At 43.4% G+C, this 24,752-nt stretch overlaps 1 protein-coding gene across 1 annotated transcript in view; it reads left to right on the forward strand.

Moving 5' to 3' along the window:
• The first annotated feature begins 247 nt into the window (after nt 1–247).
• ENTPD7 (ectonucleoside triphosphate diphosphohydrolase 7) overlaps nt 248–24,752 on the forward strand; it is a 45,668-nt gene continuing 21,163 nt past the window's right edge. The window contains exons 1-7 of the mRNA XM_049764386.1: nt 248–338; nt 572–667; nt 2,372–2,551; nt 19,609–19,814; nt 20,063–20,213; nt 21,858–21,961; nt 24,551–24,606. Coding sequence (XP_049620343.1) covers nt 660–667; nt 2,372–2,551; nt 19,609–19,814; nt 20,063–20,213; nt 21,858–21,961; nt 24,551–24,606 — 705 coding nt within the window. The 5' untranslated portion in view covers nt 248–338; nt 572–659. The remainder of the gene's footprint in view (nt 339–571; nt 668–2,371; nt 2,552–19,608; nt 19,815–20,062; nt 20,214–21,857; nt 21,962–24,550; nt 24,607–24,752) is intronic.

Below are 24,752 nucleotides of genomic sequence, written 5' to 3' on the forward strand. Positions count from 1 at the left end.
CACGCGGTCCCTCCCCATCCCCGCCTCTAGGCGGGGCCACTGCACAACACCCTTGCGGATTGGACGCGCTCGAGAACAGGGGGCGGGCTTTCGAGGCAGTGTGCTCCGGGGATTGGCAGTCCGGCGGGCGGACGTGCGCTCTCTGAGGATCTGATTGGTGGTCTGTAGAGCCCGCCCCTCGCAGAGGGTCCTGCGCCTGTGATTGGCTCCCTGCGGTTTCCTTGGGGACGTGGCGCCGCCACCGGCCGGGGCCTTCTTCCGGCTGGGCGACAGACAGAAGGTGCTGCTCTGCTCCGAGCCCAGGGGTGCGGAGGGAGCCGGCGGGGCGGCTGGAGCCGGTGAGTGGGCGCGTGGGAGGGTTTGTGGGCCCGGGATGGCTGTGGGACAGGGAGGAGCAGCGGGACCCCCTCTTCTGCCACCTGGGCATGGAGGACGCTGCTGGCCTCGAGGATTCCCAGGGATCCGGGGCAGGATCTGCTTGGCCCTGGGAACTAGAACCCAGGCCCCGAAGCCTTCTCTACTGGCCTGGCCTCGAAGTCTGAAATTCCACCAACTCTTTCCATTGCTGCAGATGCAGGAGATGCCTAGGACAAGGAGACCACTTTCTCAGGGCAAGAGGAAAAGGAGGTGACAGGCATTGAGACTGCTGAAGGGAACCCATGGCTAGGTAAGGCTACCTATTTTTTATTTATTTTTTTACAAGTTGGCCAGGTGGAAGATGGATGTGGGTCTCAATCGCGGGTGACTATACTGTTTGAAGGGTTCCTGGGGGTACAGTTACAGTACCATTTGCTCCAGGCTTGCATTTGTTTGGACTTTGCATCCTGGTCAGATGATGCTGGAACATCAAAACTGTGTTGATTAAGAAAGGGAATGAAGACTACAGGTTTCTAGTTCCTAACTTAAGGATTAGTGTATGCTGAAAATTCTGGTTCTGAGAAGTTCTAGATTGAAAAAAAAATTTTTTTTTTCTCTCTCCTGCCTCTTTGCTGAGGAATCACTCCTAGAGGTGCTGGGGGATTGGATGCTTGGAAGGCAAGCACTTTATCTACTGTATCTCTCTGGCCCCTAAATCGTTGTTTTAGGACAAACCTTATAATGCTCAGGGGTTACCCCAGGCTCTGCACTGAGGAATCACTCCTGAGGATCAGACCCTAGTGGGCCACTGCATGGCAGGCGTCTTTCCTGCTGTACTATCTATCTCTCCAGCCCCTGAAGTCTTTTTAAATTTCTGTATGAGTGAGATTGGTTGTCCTTAAGGAGATAGAAAAATGATTTTGGGGAGATAATCAACTTTGAAAACACACCGAGGTCCCTTTGAATCAAAATAGAAAGTGAACTTACCACTGCAGTACTTGCTTAACCATATATTATAAAATACCCTGAAGGTTTCAGGAGAAATTAGTGTATCATGTATTAATATGGGACAGTTGTTCAATAGAATAGATGAAGACATATAATAGTAGATATGGTGTAAACCCAACAGGAATGGAGTCACGCACAGGACTGTGTTACCATATATGATGTTACCCATAAAGAAGAATACAAGCATCCTTAGAATATCCTTAGGAAAAGACATAAAAATTAGGTAGCAATGATTACTTCTGAGAGGAAAATGGTGGGGTTAGGACAACTGATTCACTTTGATTTATTGATTGACTATTAAAATTATTTTGGGGAAACCACATCTAGCAATGCTTAGGATTTACTCCAGGCTCTGCACTCCAGAATCACCACAGCAGTGTTTGGGGACTAGGTGGGATTCAAAGAATCTAACCTGGATTGGCTGCATCTAGGGCAGGTGCCTTACCATCAGTTCTGTCTCTCCTGCTCCCCTCCCCCACCCCCGTTAAAGTATTTTTTTGGAAACCATTTGAATATTTATTTTCTGTTTGTTTTGGGGCTACACCCGAAAGCACTTGGGGTTACTCCTGGATCTGCGCTCAGAAATCACTCCTGGCAGGCTGGGGTGGGGGACATATTGAATGCTGAGGATCGAACCCTGGTCAGCAACTTGCAAGGCAAACAAATCCCTACCCACTGTACTATCACTCCAGCCCCATTGTAGGTGGGAAACTGATTGTTCCAGTTCTTCAATGTTTTGAGGTTGCCAATACAAGATTAATTCATGAATTGCACCCAAAAGTAAAGAATTTGGAAAAAGGACAGAGGAGGCTTTTCTGATTTATATTTTTAGGAGCACCATGAACTGTTTAAGTCCTTTTCTAAAATTTGAGACTAAAAGAACCTTTAGACTTCTGATGCTGTGCATTTTGACCTTTATTAGGAAGGGCTTTTACTTGATTCAGAAGACGGCTTTTCTGCACTCAGTTGTTCTTATTTGCACTTACTACTGCTTCTCTCATTTCAGGATCAGTTTTTCCTACCTCTGTCCAGCTTCCTGGTACTTCACTGTGCCCACAGTCAGCCTGCTGCCTCGGCAACGGGCCTTCCTGGGGCTCTTCTTCATATCCTGTCTTCTGTTACTTATGTTGATTGTGGACTTTCGACACTGGGGTGCTTCATTACCACGAGATAGACAGTATGAAAGGTGAGTCAACACTCGATAGTTTTTCATCAGCTCTATAATAAGTTATGAATGTCACAAGTTTTTTGATAAGCTACTATACCATTCTACCTTTGAACCTTTTGGGAAATACCACACTGGACTTCACATGTAGGAAATATAGACTACCACTGAACCAACTCTTGGGCCAGTTCTTCAATGGCTCTTGGTACTTCAATAAAGACCAGACCTTTATTTTTTTTTACCATAGATTTTGGTAGAACTGCATGATACTTACTGAGAATGGAGACTGAAGTATCATTTTATTTTTAATTTTTTGGGGTTTTTGGGAGGGCAGACAGACACAGTGCTACTTATTCTTGGACTTTGCACTCAGGAATTACTCCTGGCAGTACTTGGGAACTATGTGGGTTGCCAGGGATCAAACTTTTTTGCCATGTGGAGGCAAATACTATCACTCCAGCCCATGACATGCCATTTTAGCAATGTCTGCCTTGTTTCAAGAATGCTGATACTGTGTTTTAACCATGAAAGGCATCTTATTTTCTTATTGTGGGCTGATTTACTGGGTGCTTGCATTTTTAAAATAGTTTTGTATTCTTTTTTTTTTTTTTTTGGTTTTTGGGTCACACCCGGCTGCACTCAGGGGTTACTCCTGGCTGTCTGCTCAGAAATAGCTCCTGGCAGGCACGGGGGACCATATGGGACACCGGGATTCGAACCAACCACCTTTGGTCCTGGATCGGCTGCTTGCAAGGCAAACACCTCTGTGCTATCTCTCCGGGCCCAATAGTTTTGTATTCTTGAAGAATTTACCTCATCTTTATTATATGACTTTGCCCTTAATTATGTTCTTTATTCTGGATTTGACTAGTATAGTATAGTCCAACTTTACTTTTGTTAGTGTTAACAGGATTGATGTTTTTCCTGCCTTCTATTTTAAGTTTGTTTGAATCTTTATTTTTATTTAATTATTAATTTATTTGGAGGTGAGTGGACCGCATCTGTCTGCTCAGGGCTTACTTCTGGCTCTCTGCTTTAGGGTTCACTCCTAGTGATGCTCAGGAAACCATATGGGATGCTTTTAAGATTGTATTTTTTAAAAACATTTAAGATTTTTCTCTTAAAACTGGTTATATGTGGCTTGGTATAATTTTCTTCACAATTTTTGTGCTCTGATTTGTTAATTCTTAAATATGTGTATTTATGGTTTTTAATCACATTTAGGGGAAATTGACCCCATTATTCCTCAAATTCAGTTGTTTCCCAGTTTTTCTTTGTGAGCCCCAATAATATCAGTTTTGTGGTGCTCTGTTCATTTTTTTCTAGTCTTTTGTCTCTCTGTATGTTTCTAGGTATTTTATATTGCTATGTGTGTCCAGTTCATTAGTCCTTCTTTTTTAATTTTTGGCCACACCTGGTAGTGCTGAGGGGTTACTCCTGTTGCTGTGCTCAGAAATCGCTTCTGGCAGGCTCAGGGGACTATATGGGATGCTGGGAGTCAAATCCAGGTCCATCCTGGGTTGGCCACATTCAAGGCAAACACCCTACGACTGTACTATCTCTCTGGCTCCTTTCTTTTTAAAAAAAATGACAAATAACTGAGCCACACCAGGCAGTGCTCAGGGTTATTCCTGTAACACCAAGGAGTTACTCTTGGTAACTTGCTCAGGGGACCATGTGGGATGTTGGGGAGCAATCATCTTACCCACTGTACTAACTCTCTCCACTATCATTAGTCCTTCTGTCTAACCTACTGTAATTTCTGTCCAGTGAAACATAGCGTGTCTTTAAAAGGAATACACCTGACACACTTCATAAGACTTTTAATGCCTTAACAGTTTATAAATCTATATTCCTTTATATATAATGATTCATTTTTCCTGGAATGCTTTTTTTTTTTATTTTTTGGGCCACACCCATTTGATGCTCAGGGGATACTCCTGGCTAAGTGCTCAGAAATTGCCCCTGGCTTAGGGCCTGGAGAGATAGCACAGCGGCATTTGCCTTGCAAGCAGCCAATCCAGGACCAAAGGTGGTTGGTTCGAATCCTGGTGTCCCATATGGTCCCCCGTGCCTGCCAGGAGCTATTTCTGAGTAGACAGCCAGGAGTAACCCCTGAGCACCGCTGGGTGTGACCCAAAAAAACTAAAAAAAAAAAAAAAAAAAAAAAAAAAAAGAAATTGCCCCTGGCTTGGGGGGACCATATGGGATGCCGGGAGATCAAACCTCGGTGAAAGGCAGACACCTTGACTCTAGCACCACCTCGCCGGCTCCTCCTGGGATGCTTTGATGTTATCTTCAAAATTTTTAGTTTCCCTCAGCCCTTAGAATAAAGTGCAACTTTGCTGAAAAAGCTTACTAGCGTAGCTGGATCTGACCAGTTTTCTCTATCATCACTCTCTAGTATTTCTCTATATTAATTTATGCAGGTTCTAGAACATATTGTGCTCATCATCTCCAATGTTGATTTCCACTATAGCTTCTCAGATAGAAATCAACTAGGAGTTGCTGGGCAGCAAATAATGGTCACACATATGAATGCATACTATCTCACATAACTGGAAGTTAGGGATGGAGGGACGCATTAGACTGCTGTTCTTAGTGGCAGTTTACTTAAAGGTTACTAAGTAGCAGCTAGTAGCATTATACACTACACACGTCTTCATTTAGGTGCTGCAAGAGAGAAACAGTCTTTCTGTGGCTTTCACAGCATAAGAAGAAAGAGCCTTCTCAGAAACCTCTAGTGAATTTTATGATTGGAGTTGGGACTCATGCCTGTACCACCACTTATTGTGTCTGGGCTCTTCTCTCCCCAGTATTTTATCATTTCTTATTCACTTTGGTTCTATTTCTTTGACCAATATTTATTAAGCAGCTGCTCTGTGGTGATCACCGGCATCAGGGCATAGAGATTTGGCTTTTATCAAGTAGTTTTATGCTTTCAACCCTCCCTCCTGTGTGTACTCGCAGTCCTATTAATTTGTACTTTGAACTCTTCCTTTATACAAAAGGAAATAAACTATAGTTGATTATACATAGATTAAACGACAACTGTTGTTAGCTTGTTAGCTTTGTAGAACTAAATTCATAATTTGAGTTTCTTTGATGTTTGTTGGAATTTTCTTGACAGATCTATGAAGTTTTCCACAGAAAGACAATATGCTTGAATTACAAAACTCCATGCTCAGTTAATGTGGCTGCGATGAAGAGTATCAGGGAGTGGTGGTGAGCGTCCTAGCTCACCTGTTAGACTAAGGTGGCCTGTTAGACCATTTTTGAGATAGATCAACATTATCCTAAGGACATAGGGAGGTCCTTTAAAGGGATATGATCTGAATGATTTTTTTTTATTATTTTATTTATTTATTTTGGTTTTGGGGCCACACCCAGCAACACTCAGGGCACTTTGCTCAGTAATTGCTCCTGGCAGGCTCAGGGGACCATATGGGATGCAAGGAATCGAACTTGGGTCTGTCCTGGGTTGGCCACTTGCAAGGCAAATGCCCTACTGCTGTGCTATTGCTCTGGCCCTGAATGATTTTTTTTAAGGAAAGCTGACTTTGTGTTATAGTAGAGAATGTATTAAAGGAGAGGAAGGGGGAGCCAGAGAGATAGCATGAAGGTAGTGCATTTGCCTTGCAAGCAGAAGGACGTGGTTCGAATCCCAGCATCCCATATGGTCCCCCAAGCCTGCCAGGAGCAATTTCTGAGCATAGAGCCAAGAGTAAAACCTGAGTGCTGCCGGTTGTGACCCCCCCCCAAAAAAAAAAGAGGGGAGGAAGAAGGAAATAAGGGAAACACATTGGAATACTGCAGTAGGAAGATGACGGTGATGGCCTGAACTTCGGTGGCAGTGTACGACAAGTGAAAGATGTATTCGAGAGCCACTCAAGAAGAGGGCCCAATGGTTTTTACCTGTCACTGTTCCCTAGGTGACCAGATCCAATAGGCATTCATTATGTTGAAAGAAACTGGAGGAGGTAGTGCTAAGGAGCCTGGTGCCAATCAGATCACCTTATCTAAGTTTTGTCACCTTGTGATGCACTGGCTGAGCCATTAGTAGTCATGTAGCCCAAAGTCACTGCTGCTGCTTTCATTAATTTTTTTTTTTTTTTTTTTTTTGATTTTGGGTCATACCCGGCAGTGCTCAGGGGTTATTCCTGGCTCTATGCTCAGAAATCACCCCCGGCAGGCACAGAGGACCATATGGGATGTCGGAATTTGAACCAACAACCTTCTGCATGACAGGCAAATGCCTTACCTCCATGCTATCTCTCCGGTCCCTGCTTTCATTAAATATTATGTGTATATTATATATAAAGTTATGTGCATATTCTTTTTGTTTTTGTTTTTGTTTTTGGGTCACACCTGGCAGTGCTCAGGGGCCACTCCTGGCTCTACGCTCAGAAATTGCCCCCGGCAGACTCGGGGACCATATGGGAGGCTGGGACTTAACCATCTTTTTTCTGCATGCAAGGCAAATGCCCCAACTCCATGCTATCTCTCTGGCCCCATGTGCATTTTTTTTTTTTTTTTTGGTTTTTGGGCCACACCTGGCGATGCTCAGGGGTTACTCCTGGCTGTCTGCTCAGAAATAGCTCCTGGCAGGCACGGGGGACCATATGGGACACCGGGATTCAAACCAACCACCTTTGGTCCTGGATCGGCTGCTTACAAGGCAAACGCCGCTGTGCTGCTGTGCTATCTCTCCGGACCCTATGTGCATATTCTTAAGATTTTTTTCTTTCTTTCTTTCTTTTTCTGGGCTATACTGGCAGTACTCACTCCTGGCTGAGCTTGGGAGACCATATGTAGTTGCCAGGATGGAACTGGGCAAGGCAAGCTCCTTACTCACTGTCCTTTCTCTCAAGCTCCTTGACTTGCATATTCTCTTATGAAATTATTTGCATCTATTATCAGACTTAACATCTGCCTAATTCTGTGAGTCATAGAGGAAGCAAAACTTCTGTTGAGTTTGTTGTGAGTGTGCTGCTTTGCCAGGCACTGGGGTGCCAAATGACTAAAACATGATCCTGAGCTCATGGAGCACCTAGTCTGGTTCCAAACATGAAACAGCATGCTTCCCAGTGAGAGAATAGATTGTGTTCAACTATAGAATCAGAAACTGTACTATTCAAGACTATAGTTAAGAATCAGAAATTAATCAGAAGAGGCCCATGAGCTACCAAGTTTGATTGCTAAGTTCACTAAGTTCATGTTCTCTAGTCACTTCAAATTCATGTACTTTACTGATAAGATGGTCTCTTACTTGGAGCATGTTTGCATTTGTTCCACATACTGTTCTATTTAGATTTGTTCTTTCTCTTGGCTCTGAACAGAGCAAATACTTCAGAGCAAACAGCAGCATATTAGAATGGTGTGGAGATGGGAAGTGTGTGGTGGTCATTACATATGGCCCAAAGATGACAATGGTCAATAGTACTCAGCATCTTGATTGTGAAGCAGGGCAGAGGACTTATACTTTTTAGATTTTGGGTCATACCTAACTGTGTTTAGGGCCTGCTTCTGGCCCTCCACTCAGGGGTTTTTCCTGGTAGAGCTCAGGAGATTTTATGTGTGCTGCGAATTGAACCCAGGTGAGCCACATTGCAAGGTAAATACCTTGCCTGCTGTATTTTCCTTTTAGCTTCAAGAAAGAGACATTTATTCCTTGTAGTCTCAGTGGTGTTGAGGAGTAGTACAGGGATTAAGGCGCTCACTTTGTATGCATATGAGTATGTGATGCAAATTATTCTGCGAGTGATCACTTGAGCACAGAGCCAGAAGTAAGCCTTGAGCATGTCTGGCTTAAAAGCTAAAACTGAGGGGCCGGAGAGATAGCACAGCGGTGTTTGCCTTGCAAGCAGCCGACCCAGGACCTAAGGTGGTTGGTTTGAATCCCAGTGTCCCATATGTTCCCCTGTGCCTGCCAAGAGCTATTTCCAAGCAGATAGCCAAGAGTAACCTCTGAGCACCGCTGGGTGTGGCCCAAAAACCAAAAAAAAAAAAAAAAAAAAAGCTAAAACTGAAATAAACCAAATAAAAAATTAATAGTAATAAAATGCTATACTTGGGGGCGGCGGGGCAAAAAAAGAAAAAGGCTATACTCAAGGAAAGCAATTCCCTTTCCTCAAGATAAGCAGTTTATGGTGGCAAAGACTTCTAAATGCTTTGTTAAAACATTTCCTTTGACGGGGCCGGCGAAGTGAGAGGTAAGGTGTCTGCCTTGCAAGCACTAGCCAAGGAAGGACCGAGGTTCGATCCCCTGGCGTCCCATATGGACCCCCCCAAGCAATTTCTGAGCGCTTAGCCAGGAGTAACCCCTGAGCATCAAAACGGGTGTGGCCCGAAAAACAAAACAAAACAAAATTTCCTTTGGGGGGATCAGAGTGATAGTACAGTGGATAATGCACTTGCCTTGCATGCTGTCAACCCAGGCTTGACCCCTAGCGTCCCATATGGTTCCCCAAAACTCTCTAGGAGTGATTTCTGCGTGCAAAACCAGGAGTAAACCCTGAGCACTACTGGATGTGGCCCCCAAACCAAAATAATTTTCTTTTTTTGTTGTTTGTTTCTGGGCCACATGCAGTGATGCTCAGGGGGCTACCAAATAGTAAAACTAATTGTTTTATTTAGGAAATATTAATAAGGAGAGAAAAATCCATGGAGTAAAAAGAAAGAGATACCCTCAAGTTTGGATGTGGGTGATTTCAGAATAATGCACCATTTATTTATTTATTCATTCATTAATATTTTGGGGTCACGGCTAGATGTACTTAGGTTTTACATCTGGCTCTGCAGTCAAGGCTCAGGGAACCCTATAGCATTCTGGGGATTGAATCCAGTCAACTGTGTACAATGCAAATGCTCTACTGCTTATAATATTATCCCTTTGGCCCTGGAATGAAACATTAACAAAATAAAGAAAGAAAGACACGCCACCTTGCTTTTTTGCAGTTCTTGGTGGAACTTAGCATATCCCTTTAGAAGTTTTTGACTGAGACTTTATAAATCTTTGAGGTTTTTGCTTTGTTTTTAATAAACTTGTACCCACATTTGCATCAGAGCTGAAATTTAGAAAAGGTAAATTTATAGAGTGATGAGGTTTCAGTAAGAATATAAGCTTTTGTTTTTAAAAATAGACTTTTGGGGAACCTGCAGATATGGTACAGTGCCTTGCACATGGCTGATTCAAGTTCTATTTCTGGTACTTCCTATGGACCCCTGAGCCCATTAATAGTGGTCCCTGGGCTTAGAGCAGAGTAAGCCCAGAGCTCCCTTTGTATAGCCCCACCAAAAAAAATCAAACAAAAACTCAAATAAGATAAGGGCCGGAGAGATATCATGGAGGTAGGGTGTTTGCCTTGCATGCAGAAGGATGGTGATTTGAATCCTGGCATCCCATATGGTACCTGAGCCTGCCAGGAGCGATTTCTGAGCATAGAACCAGGAGTAACCCCTGAGCACTGCCGGGTGTGACTAAAAACCAAAAACAAACAAACAAAAAAAACTCAAATAAGATAAAAAAAATAGACTTTTTGGGCCAAGAGATAGGACAGGAGTTCAGGTGCTATCCCTGCTACTCAGTACAGTTAGTCCCCTGTGCACTGCCAGGAGTGACCCCTGAGGATGGAGCTAGGAATAAGCCCTGAGCACCATTGGGTATGGTCCACTTCCCCCAAAAAAGTGGTATAAAATTTAAGGGACAAGTGCTGCAGGAAATAGTGTTCAAGGGACTGGCTATGCAGTGCCAGGGATTGAACCTGAGGTTCCTACATTTAAAGCACACATCAGCCTTTTAGCTATCTGCCTTGCTGGAAAGAGAATATTTTAATTGTGTCAGAGTTATGGTAGAAAGTACTAGTCTACTAGGATTTAGATACTTCTCTGCAAGCTGGAAAATTGCTGAAATCTGTTCATATTTTTTGTATAAGTGGCATCTTTAACACACAGACATACATACATACATATATATATATATATATATATATATATATATATATATAAAATGTTGTGTGTTTTTACTAAAATAGCAGCTACTTCAGCTTGGTTCAGGGTTCATTCTTATCAGTGTATGAAGTACAAGTACAATGCTGTGCTGGGATCAAACATGGGGCTTCAGCATAGCAAGCATTCACCTACCTCTTTGAGCTCTCTCCCTTGCCCCATTTCTCTCATAATTTAAATTAAATTATTTTTTGGGACCATACCCGGCTGTGCTGAGCTTATTCCTGACTCTGCACTCATAGCTCACTCCTGATGGTCTCAGGGGACCTTATCAGGTGCCAAGGATCGAATCTAGGTTAGCTACATAAAAGGCAAGCTCCTTACTCGCTGCACTGTTGCTCCAGGACCCTCTTTCATAATTTTTTTTTTTTTTGGTGGTTTTTGGGTCACACCCAGCAGTGCTCATGGGTTTTTCCTGGCTCCGTGCTCAGAAATTGCTCCTGGCAGGCACGGGGGACCATATGGGACGCCGGGATTCGAACCGATGACCTTCTGCATGAAAGGTAAACGCCTTACCTCCATGCTATCTCTCCGGCCCCATTTTTTTTTTAAAGTGGAATAAAAGACATTTATTAGCAGATTGAGATGTTTTTCTTTTCCAAAATAATCATTCTTTTTTTTTAATTTTTTTTTAAATTTTTTTATTTTGAATTATGAGAACAAAAGATGCAAAGAAAGAGTACAAGGTAAAGTTACAGTGGAAGGACAATCAGCCATAACATAATTCTCAGAAGAAGTCCCCTTGCTGATATCTTAACTTTGAACTTTCAGCCAAAGAATGTTAAGATAAATAAAACAGAATCCATGTACAATTACTTTGTCCCTCAATTCCCCATATTGTAGCACATTGTAATATTTCTTAACAGCACACAAGGCAATCTAAAGCCATAAAACTTATGTAACTCCTTAAACATTAGAGGCATAGTATTTTTTACATTTCCATGTATATGCATATTAGCTTAAGTTAACCTCAAATTTTAAGTGGGTGCATTTAACCTCAAATTTTAAGTGGATGCATTTTAAGGATTAGAGTCAAAGGAGCACAGTAAAAACGGTGTTAGAGTGGCAAATTGTTGTTTGCATAGGCCCACCAAAATATGAGAGGCATGGAAAGGAATAACCTTGGCCTAAATACAAAGAGATCCTACCCCTGAAGTTTCCTGGCATAAGACCAACTCTAGGCTTCAGGCAAGTTATCTTCCGATCTAAGACATTGTCCGTAGTGCCAACACACTTTTCACACAGTCTCTGTTGTTGGTATCATGTTTCTGTATTAAAGATTCTGGAATCTGCATATCCTAAATTGAAGTCATGATGTGGAGCATCTTCTCGTTTCACCTCACCATTAAAGGGCAATGCAGGAAGCCCTGTCCTGTAAGCAGGTCGTTGTTAAGTCTTCTCATTGTTAAGGGAAGTCTCTTTTCAGCAGGACGATGTCTGAGCAGTGGTAGGGTCTTCCGTGGTAGAGGATTGCTTCCAGGTGATGTTATAGACAAACCTCACAATTAAGGGGTAATACAGCAAGCCCTGTCCAGTAAGCAGGTCATTGTTTTTGTTAAGTCTTCTTAGTGGTAAGGGAAGTCTTTTTTGAGTAGATCGATGTCAGAGCAGCTGTAGGGTCTTCCCTGGTAGAGGAATGCCTTTAGGTGATGTTATATACAACCTTGGATGTTTTGTAGATGTCTTCTCTAGATCAGGGGTGAATGGAGAATGCCCATTCTTCTGAGGCCTGTACCAGGTCTTTATGTCAATGTTCAGGGTGTAAGGTCTCATTGCACTACAAGATTTGTGTGTTCCCATCTCTATTAGATAAGAACTTATTGGTATGTATAGTATTTTCCCATTTTAGTGTGCCTAAGCAAACAAATAAAGCCACGTGGTGCTATCAGCTATATGGGGGCGTAAGAACATTTCCAACAATACCCATGACTTGGTTCAAACATAAGCATTAAACTGAGGGATTCTTTTACACCAAATTTCATATTGAGCAGTTCACAAAGAGAAGATAAAAAACATGGGGGGGGATCATCACTGTATAAGAAAATATTCAGCAAAAGTTATAGCCGTCAAAGAAAACATGCATAAAATGTTGAAGAGACATAAGTGTCCTTTTTATGCTTTTTAAAGTAGTTGGGTGGGTGTTAACTCCAGGGCACCACTTTGATCTGTGACTTAGGACTCTACAGTACTTAAGTTAGAAAGGGTAAATGAGGAGTAATGATGATAGGAGTTAAGGAATTAAAGAGAAATAGGATCTTATGAAGGGGTATGCAAAAGGGCAGAGTACAAAATGGACATTCTGCATATATAAAAACATAATTCAATGATAGTGAGTACTATTAATGTTTCTTGTGCGCGTGGGGGCTATCGCCCCCGCGCGATTTTGAAAATATAGACTGGACAGAGATTACCAGTGACTTCAAGAAGCTGGGAGGCCAGAAGTTCAGGGCCCCACCCAGACCCTCCCTAAGCAGCTGAATGGATAATGGGGGAAAGCCTAGGGTACCTTCAAGCTCCACCAACTTACTGGCTTTGCCCAGGCATGTGGCCCGGGGGAGCCCTGGAGATCTGGAGCAAGGTGGTAGAGGGGTGCTGGGGTTACCCAAGTCCCGCACCCCCACTAGGCCTGGTTAGGAAGGCCTCCAGCATGGCAGTGGCCTGCCAAACCCCCTCCTGCTAGACTCCCGTCTCCCAGGAAGGAGAGATCCTTCAAGAAGCTCCCTCTTTCATAATTTAACATTTAATATTCTTCACCTTAGGAAGTCCTACTACTGTTATCACTGCAGGTTGAATTTCTTTTTTTATTGTTCTGAAGAATGTCTTTTGTAGCTATTTAGTGCTTGGTCTTCATGTTCCCTTGCTCTCTGGGAGTGATTATGAATGAAGTTCCCCTAGTAGTGGGTTCAGAACTAGCCTTTGGAATTTCACTTCTGTTTAAAGCAAGTCAAAAGGAGACCTTTCTTTTGGTTTTAACAAAAAATGGTCCTCTTGAGACTATACAGTGAAATTAGAGGGTGTTTATGTTCACTAGAATAGTTCAGAGATTATTGTTTGTACTTGTGAGATTGGAGGTACTTGCATTTATTCACTTACTCAGTAGTGTTTATGAGCAGAGCATTGTTTTATATATGACTGCGCTTGTTTGGAGGTAAGCAATAGACAAAGAGGATATTTTTCTGGGCCTGTATGTCATGATCACCAGTTGTGCTTTGATTATTATGTCTTTCTGTTTGGTTATGGCCCTTGAAAGGAGGTAAAGAATATAATGAATGGCATTCAGCAATGAGCTAGTAGTTTCGTGCTGATGGAGGCTGTTGTTAATTGACATTTGGCATATTACTGAGCTCAGTTTGAACACTAAAAGTGGTATAATTAGTGCTGATTTTGTAGGGGAGGTAATGGTTTGGTCAGTTACTGCTCTAATGCAGTTAGTGTTTCCAGGGTAATGCAGTGAAAAGCCATTGTCTTCCCACTTCAGCGTGGGTGATGTATAGGTGGCTGTTTCTTTCATTGACTCGGCACTCAGCAATGAACCATGGGGAATCGTGTTTCTCTCAGATAGTGTGCGTGCGTGTGCGTGCGTGCGTGCGTGCGTGCGTGCGTGCGTGCGTGTGTGTGTGTGTGTGTGTGTGTGTGTAGGCAGTAAATTAATGATGACTTAGGTCTTTCTTGGAAGGCAAATATAAGATCTTGGAAGTTTGTTTTTAGGAATTTAAGTCCTTTTCAGGGACTGAAGAGGTCTAGGAAAGTCCTGCCTGGCAGCTATTGACTCTCATGGGTGGGCAGGGGTAGCAAGCCTAGAGGAAAACATCTAAGAATAAACGGAGTGAGAGGCCAAGATCAGAGGAAGACTTTTGACTGAAAAGTGAGAGAGGCCTGATTAGGTCACAGGAGGCCTGAGTTCCAGAAGAGATGCTGGTATTACAGCTCAGGCTGGTATTTTATTCTAAAGTTTCTGGTTTGTTTACAAAATGAGGAACATGGCCACTTCCTGCTGCCTGTGGCAACTGGTCCGAGCCTTAAACGGGAAGCGCCCTCTGGTCTTATCTTCTCCATGTTCTAGTATCGCGGACATTTTTCTGTCACTGCACACATGTGGACTTTTTGGGGTATTTTTGGGGGGGCACACCCAGCAGCACTCAGGGGTTACTCCTGGCTCTGCACTCAGCAATCACTTCTGGCAGGCTTGGATGACTTATGGGATGCCAGGGATTGAACCCAGGTTTGTTCCAGGTCAGCTGTGTGCAATGCAAATGCCCTATTGCTGTGCTATGACTTAACAGTCCACATATGTGGACTTTTGTTGTTGTTGTTGTTGTTGTTGTTGTTGTTGTTTTGGGCCACACCTGGCAGCGTTCAGGGATTACTCCTGGCTACACGCTCAGAAATCGCTCCAGGCAGGCTTGGGGGACCATATGGGATGTTAGGGTTTGAACCAGGGTCCTTCTGCATGCAAGACAAACACCCTACCTCCATGCTATCTCTCCGCCCTTCATATGAGGACTTTTAAGAGAAGCCCAAACAAGGTTGAGTTATATCCAAATCAGAGCTGTTAAGATGGTTTTCTTGGGCCCGGAGAGATAGCACAGCAGCGTTTGTATTGCAAGCAGCCGATCCAGGACCAAAGGTGGTTGGTTCGAATCCTGGTGTCCCATATGGTCCCCTGAGCCTGCCAGGAGCTATTTCTGAGCAGACAGCCAGGAGTATCCCCTGAGCACCACCGGGTGTGACCCAAAAACCAAAAAAAAAAAGATGGTTTTCTTGACAGTAACCAAAGAGGATAACAGGATTTTTTTAAAAAAGCCATGGAAACTTTCTAAGGAGACTCATTGATATTATTTTTTCATTTATTTTTGTTATAATTACACAAGTACTATACAAGTATAGTTACACAAAATTAAGGGGTCACTAATCCACAGTTTTTTAGCTTGAGCTCCAACACCTAGTCAGTTAGCTTTGGTACATATCAGAAAACCACATAGATAAGAGAATTACTCTTAAGAAACTGATAATCGGGCCCGGAGAGATAGCACAGCGGTGTTTGCCGTGCAAGCAGCCGATTCAGGACCAAAGGTGGTTGGTTCGAATCCCGGTGTCCCATATGGTCCCCCGTGCCTGCCAGGAGCTATTTCTGAGCAGACAGCCAGGAGTAACCCCTGAGCATCGCTGGGTGTGGCCCAAAAACCAAAAAAAAAAAAAAAAAAAAAAGAAACTGATAATCGGGGCCAGTGAGGTGGCGCTAGAGGTAAGGTGTCTGCCTTGCAAGCGCTAGCCAAGGAAGGACCACGGTTTGATCCCCCGGCGTCCCATATGATCCCTCCAAGCCAGGGGCAATTTCTGAGCGCTTAGCCAGGAGTAACCCCTGAGCGTCAAATGGGTGTGCCCCAAAAACAAAAACAAAAACAAAATGAAACTGATAATCTACAGGAGAAGTGGGAGTAGCAGCTGTGAAATAATTCCCAGAAGTTCCTACTGAAAGGTAAGCAAATAGCAAATAAAGACAGTCAGCATTTAGATGGAGGAGGAGGTTGTCTGGATAGTCTAAGAGTCAGTATTAACGTTTTGTCTATAGTCAGGGAACTGTATGGTGCCAGGGATCAAATCCAGAGTTCCTGCATTGCAAAGTTAGTGTTGTCCAAAGTTATCCAAAGGTGGAAAAGTGATGGGTTTTACTTTTATATTTACGGTTTGGCAAGAGTCAGCATTGGTGAGTGGAGGTTTCTTCAGAACTGAGAACTAGATCAAAGAAGGGATGGAGGAAGCAGTAGGTAGAGAAGCTGATGGATGTTAGAAAAAAGTCACGGGGGCATGGAGGTAAGGCATTTGCCTTGCATGCAGAAGGTCTGTTGGTTCAAATCTCGGTATCCCATATGCTCCCCTGAGCCTGCCAGGAGCAATTTCTGAGCATAGAACCAGGAGTAATCCCCCCCCCCCCAAAAAAAAAAAGATGCCAGTTCTTCACAACTTGATCTTAGGATTTAACACAATTCTAATAGATTATTTTTTGGGCTATTGGTCAAGAATAGTGTGAGAATCAATATCCTAGAAGCAAAGAGGAAAGTAAGGCATTTTAACCTGGCAAGAGAGAAACAGAAGAAAAGTTTTCGGAGAAAGGTCCTTGTAGTAGAAGGCTTGCTAAGCAGGAAATAAGAAGTTGTACTGGACTGGCATGTTTCTCACATGCCCATGGCTTCTCCTATAGTTGGTCTGTGTAAGGCCTATAACCAGTTCTGACATCTGCTCTGATGTCTGTGGGAAAAGGAGCTGTCCCAAGCACTTTGATAAGAAGGGAAAAGAATAGCGAAATGGTATCTTAGTTTATCACCTGCTGCTTTTCCCACAACTCACCCTCATGTCAGGCCAGAGAAACCTTTCTATTTCACCTTACTCAGGTCATACCATTCATATTCATACCATTATATTGAAATGTAAATCTCTGTTCTTCTTTAAATAAATATGTTTGATGCGATCTGGAGTGCTTGAGGAAGTCCCTGTTTGGATCCTGTAGACACAGTCCTCCAAGTACTTCCAGGAGGATCCCTCTACCCAACATGTTTTGTATTTTAGAATATGCAAGGTACACCAGTATCCAGTTTTACTCTTGGGAATGGGGTGTATAAATTTAGGATCTAAATCTTACAAAGAATAGCTCAACTTAAAGTATTTTTTCAAATTTCAAGGAATTTTGAAACAATCTGCTTACTATCTTCAGAGTATGTACTCTTTTTTTTTAAAATTAATATCTTTATTTAAACACCTTGATTACAAACATGATTGTGGTTGGATTTCAGTCATGTAAATAACACCCCCCTTCACCAGTGCAACATTCCCATCACCACTTTTAACACCAATCAAGAACTTTCCTTTTTTTCTTTTTGGTTTTTGAGTGACACCTGGCGGTACTCAAGGGTTACTCCTAGCTCTGCTCTCAGAAATTGCTCCTGGAAGGCTCAGGGGACCATATGGGATGCCGGGATTCTAACCACCTCCGTCCTTGGTCGGCTGCATGCAAGGCAAATGCCCTACCGCTGTGCTATCTCCCTGGCCCCTTTCCTTTTCCTTTTTTTTTTTTTTGTTTTTGTTTTTGGGCCACACCCGGCAGTGCTCAGGGGTTATTCCTGGCTGTCTGCTCAAAAATAGCTTCTGGCAGGCACGGGGGGACCATATGGGACACCGGGATTTGAACCAACCATCTTTGGTCCTGGATCGGCTGCTTGCAAGGCAAACTCCGCTGTGCTATCTCTCCGGGCCCTTCCTTTTCCTTTTTAATTTAATTTAATTTAATTTAATTTAATTTAATTTAATTTTAAGAACTCTCCTTTTTCTGTACAACATTCTAAAAGCCATTGTCACGAGGCAATCAAAGCAGTGCTCAGGGTCCACTCTGGCTCTGCGCTCAGAAATCGCTACTGGCAGGATTGGGGGATCATATGGGATTGAACCTGGGTCTGCCACGTGCAAGGCAAACACCCTACCTGCTGAGCTATCACTGGCTCCAGATGCACTTCTACATTTGGCCCCAAATCTCTCTTCCTCACACTGCTACCCCCTTGTCTCTCCTCTCTAATGCACAAAAAGAAAAGATTTTACTAGTCTTAATTTAGTTTTTTGGTGTGCATAACAAAGCGCTCCAAAATTTAGAGGGTTGTAATTATTGAACCAGACCTTGACATAGGCCTTCAGAGCTCTTTACTGATGGGTAAGAGATTCTCTACCCCAGCCAGGGTCTGCACGGAGCTCTGGAGTCTCAGCTCTCCGCAGCCTCTCTATGGACAAACCAGCTGTTGTCTCATATACGTCAGCAAACACAGGCAAGATTGTTTCAGCCTGTCATTAGGAGACACTGTGGCCAGAGCCCAGTACATGTGGCACATAATGAAGACTCAGGAACCCTTGATTTCAGTGGATGTAGTTCTTTACCCTGTGGTCAGCTATGTGGCACTAGTCCACAGAGATACCCTACCTCCACCCGAGAGTGCTCTAAGGAATAGGTGCCACAGTAGCTAGCTAAACCTTGTAATTTTATAACACTAGATTTTAAAAATTGAAACAGTATCCACATTTGATCTTAATGTCTCTCTTAGCCATCAGTTGGTCAGTGAACCATTTCTTTTCTTTTATTTAAAATTTAAATGTTAGTCACTGAAGATAATAAAGATATTTATGATTGGATTTCAGGCACATGCTTCAGTACCAATTTCTTCACTTCTGTTCATTTCCTCTACCAATGTCCCCACTCCAGTTTGCCTCCTACTTGCCAATCTGCCTCTACAAGAGGCACCTACTACTACACACACACACACACACACACACACACACACACACACACACACACACACACACACACAAACACACACAGACACACACACACTTGCACTGTGGATTGCAGTATTCTTGCCGATAGGGTTTAATACATAACACTTTACCACCTTTCATATCTCTTCCTCCGCCTATTGAGCACTTCCCTCCAACATAGCCATTGTTCCCTCCCTATCCTTTCTCCTCGTTCCCTCAAGTGGCATCTTTCGTACTGGATACCTGTTCTCATGTTCTTTGCTGCCATTGTCTTTGGTCATTCCTTATTTCACCATTATGTTTCTTTATATCCTGCATATGAGAGTCTGTGCTGCTCTCTCTCTCTCTCTCTCTTTTGGTTTTTGGGTCACACCCAGCGATGCTCAGGGGTTACTCCTGGCTCTGCACTCAGAGATCACCCATGGCAGGCACGGGGGACCATATGGGATGCTGAGATTTGAAGCATCATCCATCCTGGGTCAACCTCTTGCAAGGCAAATACCCTACCACTGTGCTATCTCTCCGGACCCAGTCTCTCTTTTAACTAAGTTTACTCAGCATGACACTCTCCAGGCTTCATCTTTTCTTATGGCCAAGATATATTCCATTGTGTATATATACTACGGTTTCTTTATCAACTCGCCTCTTCTTGAACAATTGGGCCAGTGTACTGTTTCTCTTTTTTTTTTCCTCTGTCAATGGTTGTAGAAAAGTGGAAGAAGATATTAGTAGGGGACCTGCTTCTTAAGTTTATTTTCTGTCTTGGATTGACTTAGGTATCTGGCTCGAGTTGGGGACCTTGAAGCCACTGACACGGAAGACCCGAACCTCAGCTATGGGCTGGTTGTGGACTGTGGCAGCAGCGGGTCCAGGATATTTGTCTATTTCTGGCCAAAACATAATGGGAACCCCCATGACCTATTGGATATCAAACAGATGAGAGACCGCAACAGCCAGCCAGTGGTGAAAAAGATCAAGCCAGGTACAGATAGGAGACAGGGAAGGTACAGAGTGGGTGCAGGGAGGGCATGGGTAGGTGTGGGGCAGGTGCAGGGGAGGTTGTTGAGCAGTGGTAGCCTGGGGGAGCACTTGCTGCTTCTGGGGCTCCTGCAGGCAGGAGCAATTTGTGCTTTGCAACCATGACCATGGACTCCTCCACAGACTTCAGTTCGAGCAGGGTGGGAGGGGTTGTCCAATCTTCCTCCAAGGGGCATGTTTTCTCTACCCAAGGCATCTCCGCCATGGCCGACACTCCAGAGCATGCCAGCGACTACCTTCGCCCACTGCTGAGCTTTGCAGCTGCCCACGTGCCGGTGAAGAAGCACAAGGAGACACCCCTGTACATCCTGTGCACGGCAGGCATGAGGCTGCTGCCCGAGAGGTGAGGCCGGTTGGCAGGGAACATAGGGGCTGAAGGCTGAGGGTTACCATCCACCCTGTGTCCTGTTTCTGGGAGGTGACAGGCAGGTCACGCATGAGGGCTTCTAGACCAATGGCTGGGGTTCCCTTCCTCATACTGTTCACTGGGCAGAGTCCCCCTGCACCTGCCTGTGTCAGGACTGTCACCGTCATGTTCCTGTGTCTCCAGGGTTGGTTGCACTCTGAGGAGGCTGCAATGGACCTCATTCTAATGAGGGCAGGGAGGAGGGTTCCATTAGGGAGATGGCTGGCTCTGTCAGATTTTTTATTATTATTATTGGTTTGTTTTGGGTCACCTGGTGTGCTCAGGGGTTACTCCTAACTCTACTTGGGAATTACTCCTGGGGGGAGGGGCTTGGTGCACCATATGGGGTGCTGGAGATTGAACTGGGTCTGCTGTATGCAAAGCAAGCACCCTATTCACTATTCACTATACTAACGCTCTGTCCCTGAGAATATTTTTTGTAATGAATAATGTGAAAGGTCTAGGATGATTGGTTTTATTTTTAAATTTATTTATTGATTTTAAAAATCACACTCGGCTGAGCTCAGGGCTTGCTCCTGCTCTGTACTCGGGTCATTCTTGGCAGGCTCATGGGCCATATGGGTGCTGGGGATTGAACCAGGGTCAGCCATTGAAAGGCAAATTCTACCTGCTGTACTATTGCAGTGGCCCTGATCTTACTTTTAACTGACATTTTCTCCAGGTCCTTATTATTCCAGTTTTGTTTCTTTGCTTCTACTGTCTTATACAACAGATACTATAACACTTAAGAGGAAAAGAATTACAGATATACTAAGCTTCAAATATTATCTCCAAGATGTTGTGACCTTTGTATTTTAATCCTCTCTGTGTCCTTCAGATAACATTTTATGAAGAAAAAAATTCAGCCTTTCTTAAAATATGGAGCAGGGATGAAAACATTCATTGTTAGTTTATGTAAAGGCTTATATAAAAGCTTGTGGATCTAATAATACTTCGTGTGTGTAATGTGAGGCATTGTTGCTGACTTGTGTAGAATCTGAGAATGAGGCTACATGCTTTGATTTCATGGCTTCCTTCCACAGTAGTTAGAATAGTATATATGAACCTATTTTATAGATTAGGAAACAAATTCAAATTTCTATGGCTTATTCATTCTTACCCTGTAAGAGGTCTTGAGCCACGTTTATTGTTTGTTTGTTTTTTTTGTTTTTTGGGCCTCACCCAGCAGTGCTCAGAGGTTACTGCTGAGCTCAGAAATTATTCCTGGAAGGCTTGAGGGATCATATGGGATGTCGGGGATTGAATTTGGGTTGGCTATGTGCAAGGCAAATGCCCTACTCACTGTGCTATTGCTCCGCCCCCCCCCCATAGCTTCTTCTTTCATACTCTGAATTTTAACATTTTAAAAAGGAGATGTGATGCAAGGGCCATGTCACTGTGTGAGTAGGAGGTTGTACTGGGAGGTGGTTTGAACCTTTGGAACCAGACGTGGTACCAGGGAGAATTGGCTGGGCAGGTGAAAAATGAATGGTGACAAGGCTTAATCGAAGGTCAGGGATGAGAAGAAGAGGAATTTAAAGATTAACTTTTGCATTTTTTTGTTGCTGTTCTGTCTTGCAGAAAGCAGTTGGCTATCCTGACCGATCTAGTGAAAGATTTACCTCTGGAGTTTGACTTCCTCTTTTCGCAATCTCAGGCGGAAGTGATCTCTGGGAAGCAGGAAGGTACTGGGCTCTGAGAGTTGTGAGGGCTCAGCCAGCCACGACAGTCTCTGTAGCCGGTGGATTACTTTACATATTTAATTTTAATATTCTTTTCTTTTTTTGATTTTTATATATATAAATAATTTTAATATTCATGACCGTTTTATTGATTCTGCTCTATGGTTTGATTATTTGCATTCCTGCTTTGGTGTCTGCTCTAGAATGCTGCTTCTAAAATTCATACACTTATATTAGTTTGTTTATTTTTTTTTACTTATATTAGTTTTTAATTTGGTCTGAAGTACAGTACATCTCAGGATGCTTCAGTATTTAATGATGACTCATAATAGGCCTCTGGTTAGCTATTTCTCATTCTGGAAACATGCTTGCATCAAGGAGTTGTGCTTAGCTTGCCAAATTCAAATGCAAGGCAAATTACTAAAATAAGGGGCACCTTCATTTTACTATGGGTTGTCACTTTATTTTATTTACTTTGCAGCATTGATGCTTTCTTCTTTTAGTTTGTTTTTGGGTCACACGTGGCAGTGCTCAGGGGTTACTCCTAGCTCTGAGCTCAGAAATTGCCCCTGGCAGGCTTGGGGGGCCATATAAGATGCCAGGATTCGAACCACCATCTGTCTGCATGTAAGGCAAATGCCCTACTGCTGTGCTATTTCTCCGGCCCCTGTTGATACTTTCTTAATGACTCACACTAGTGGAGTTTGGTTTTGACGACTTGAAAGCGTGCTCTTAGGGCATTCAAGTTTCCTAGGTTTTGAAATATGTTTTAATTTTGTAAAGTTTAGTTTAATCCACATAGGGAAATGGTTTACTTTTTCCAATTTTAGTATGGTATGTTTTAGTCATAAACCTCCATTTTTGGGGAGCCAGAGTGATAGTAAAAATAGTAGGGAGCTTGCCTTGTATGCAACTGACCTGGGTTTGATCTCCAGCACCCCATATGATGTCCCAAGAACCACCATGAGTAATTCCCAAGTGCAGAACCATGAAGAATATTGATTTTGGGGGTTGATTTTAGCAGACAACAGATCTGATTAGACTCAGCTTTCAAGTTCTCATGCTACCTTTAATGAATTGTGATTCTATTGATTCATTTTTAATATTCCGGTACCACAGCTTGAATTTTCCCCATGTTTGTGCTAACCAGGGGCTAGTCTTGAATCTGGGCAGAACCCATTATAGGGTTGTGAACACTGGGTCCAATGCCAACCAACCCAGGCCTTTGAGAGCATGTTTAGGGTCAGGTCTGTTTGAGTAACCTAGAGTTAAACACAGCATTTATTCACCATTGCCCCCTTCTCCCACTGTCTCCCCGACAGTTTTAACTCACAGGACTGACTGACATGTTCTCTGGTCAGAAAATCTGAGTTCAAATGTGTCCTTTTTGTCACCTATGATTGTGTCTGTGATGGAGGATAGAGAGAGGGAAAGAAGCAGTAGGCATGTGGACCATCTCTTAAGGCAGAGAGAAGGGATTCCTCTCCCTCAAAGTTTTAGGGACCCATCTGACCTTCACCTCTCCTGCTCTAGAACTTCCTGGCAGGGAAGAGAATTAAAAACAACCAAGGGGGTAAGGACAGAGAGATAGTACAGCAGGTATAGTGCTTGCATTGCACACTGCTGACCTAAGTTCGACCCTGGCATCCATATGATCCCTTGAGCACCCCCAGGTGTGATCCTGAGTGCAGAGCCTGGAGTAAGCATTGAGTACTTGCACTCCCATTCACGCACACACCCCCAAAAAACCCCACAAAGGTTTTTCTTCATTTTGGGGGAAACTTTGGAGTTGTTCTTCTGCTCCTTGAAGTGAAGCAAATAGCAAGTTCCTCAACATTCTTCTATTCGACCCAACTGGTACACCTTTGTGTTCCAGATTGCTTTTGAGTCCTGACTAGGCAACTTGGGGATGGTGAGGGGAGGCGTACTATTGGTCTTTTGGTTCTTTCATTTCTTTTCTCTTTTTTTCAGACTGCCTGTTATCAGGTACCTTCAAAGTTTTTCAGAAAACTTTTCCAAGCTTTCTACCCAGAGTATTTTTTAAAAAATCTGTTGTAGATCATATTTCATCTTGCCCAGCACCAAAATGCCATGATTTAAGATATTTTGACTTTTATTTCTCTACATAAATTTTCTATTCACCAGAGGAAATTCAGAAAATGAGAGTAGATTAAAAAAGAGGAAACCATGGCAAAACAAGTAATTTTTTTTTATGCATCCCCACCGCCCCCAAACAAGTAATTTTTGATTTGTGCTTTGAGAGTATGGAGTAAAATGTCGTCATCATGTGTTTTGCAAAAATGGAGTAAAAGGGCCCGGAGAGATAGCACAGCGGCATTTGCCTTGCAAGCAGCCGATCCAGGACCAAAGGTGGTTGGTTCAAATCCTGGTGTCCCATATGGTCCCCTGTGCCTGCCAGGAGCTATTTCTGAGCAGACAACCAGGAGTAATCCCTGAGCACCGCCGGGTGTGACCCAAAAGCCAAAAGCCAAAAAAAAAAAAAAAAAGAATGGAGTAAAAGAGGCACTGGGGAGAGGCTGACACATGGTCTGGCAGAGTAGAGTGAAGTGGTGGCTTTTACTTTTTTTCTAGGTGTTTATGCATGGATTGGAATCAACTTTGTTTTGGGACGATTCGACCACGAAGATGGTAAGTAATACTGTGACAGATCCTTCAACTAGTGGTTGAAAGTGTAAGTCATAACCTGTCAGTCAGGGGTCTCAAACTCGTGGCCTGCGGGCCGTTTGCAGCCCTCTGTACAACATTTTGTGGTCCTCAGCCGGCCTTCAAATAT

This window comes from Suncus etruscus, chromosome 17 (assembly GCF_024139225.1).
Source record: "Suncus etruscus isolate mSunEtr1 chromosome 17, mSunEtr1.pri.cur, whole genome shotgun sequence".
Taxonomy (NCBI): Eukaryota; Metazoa; Chordata; class Mammalia; order Eulipotyphla; family Soricidae; genus Suncus; species Suncus etruscus.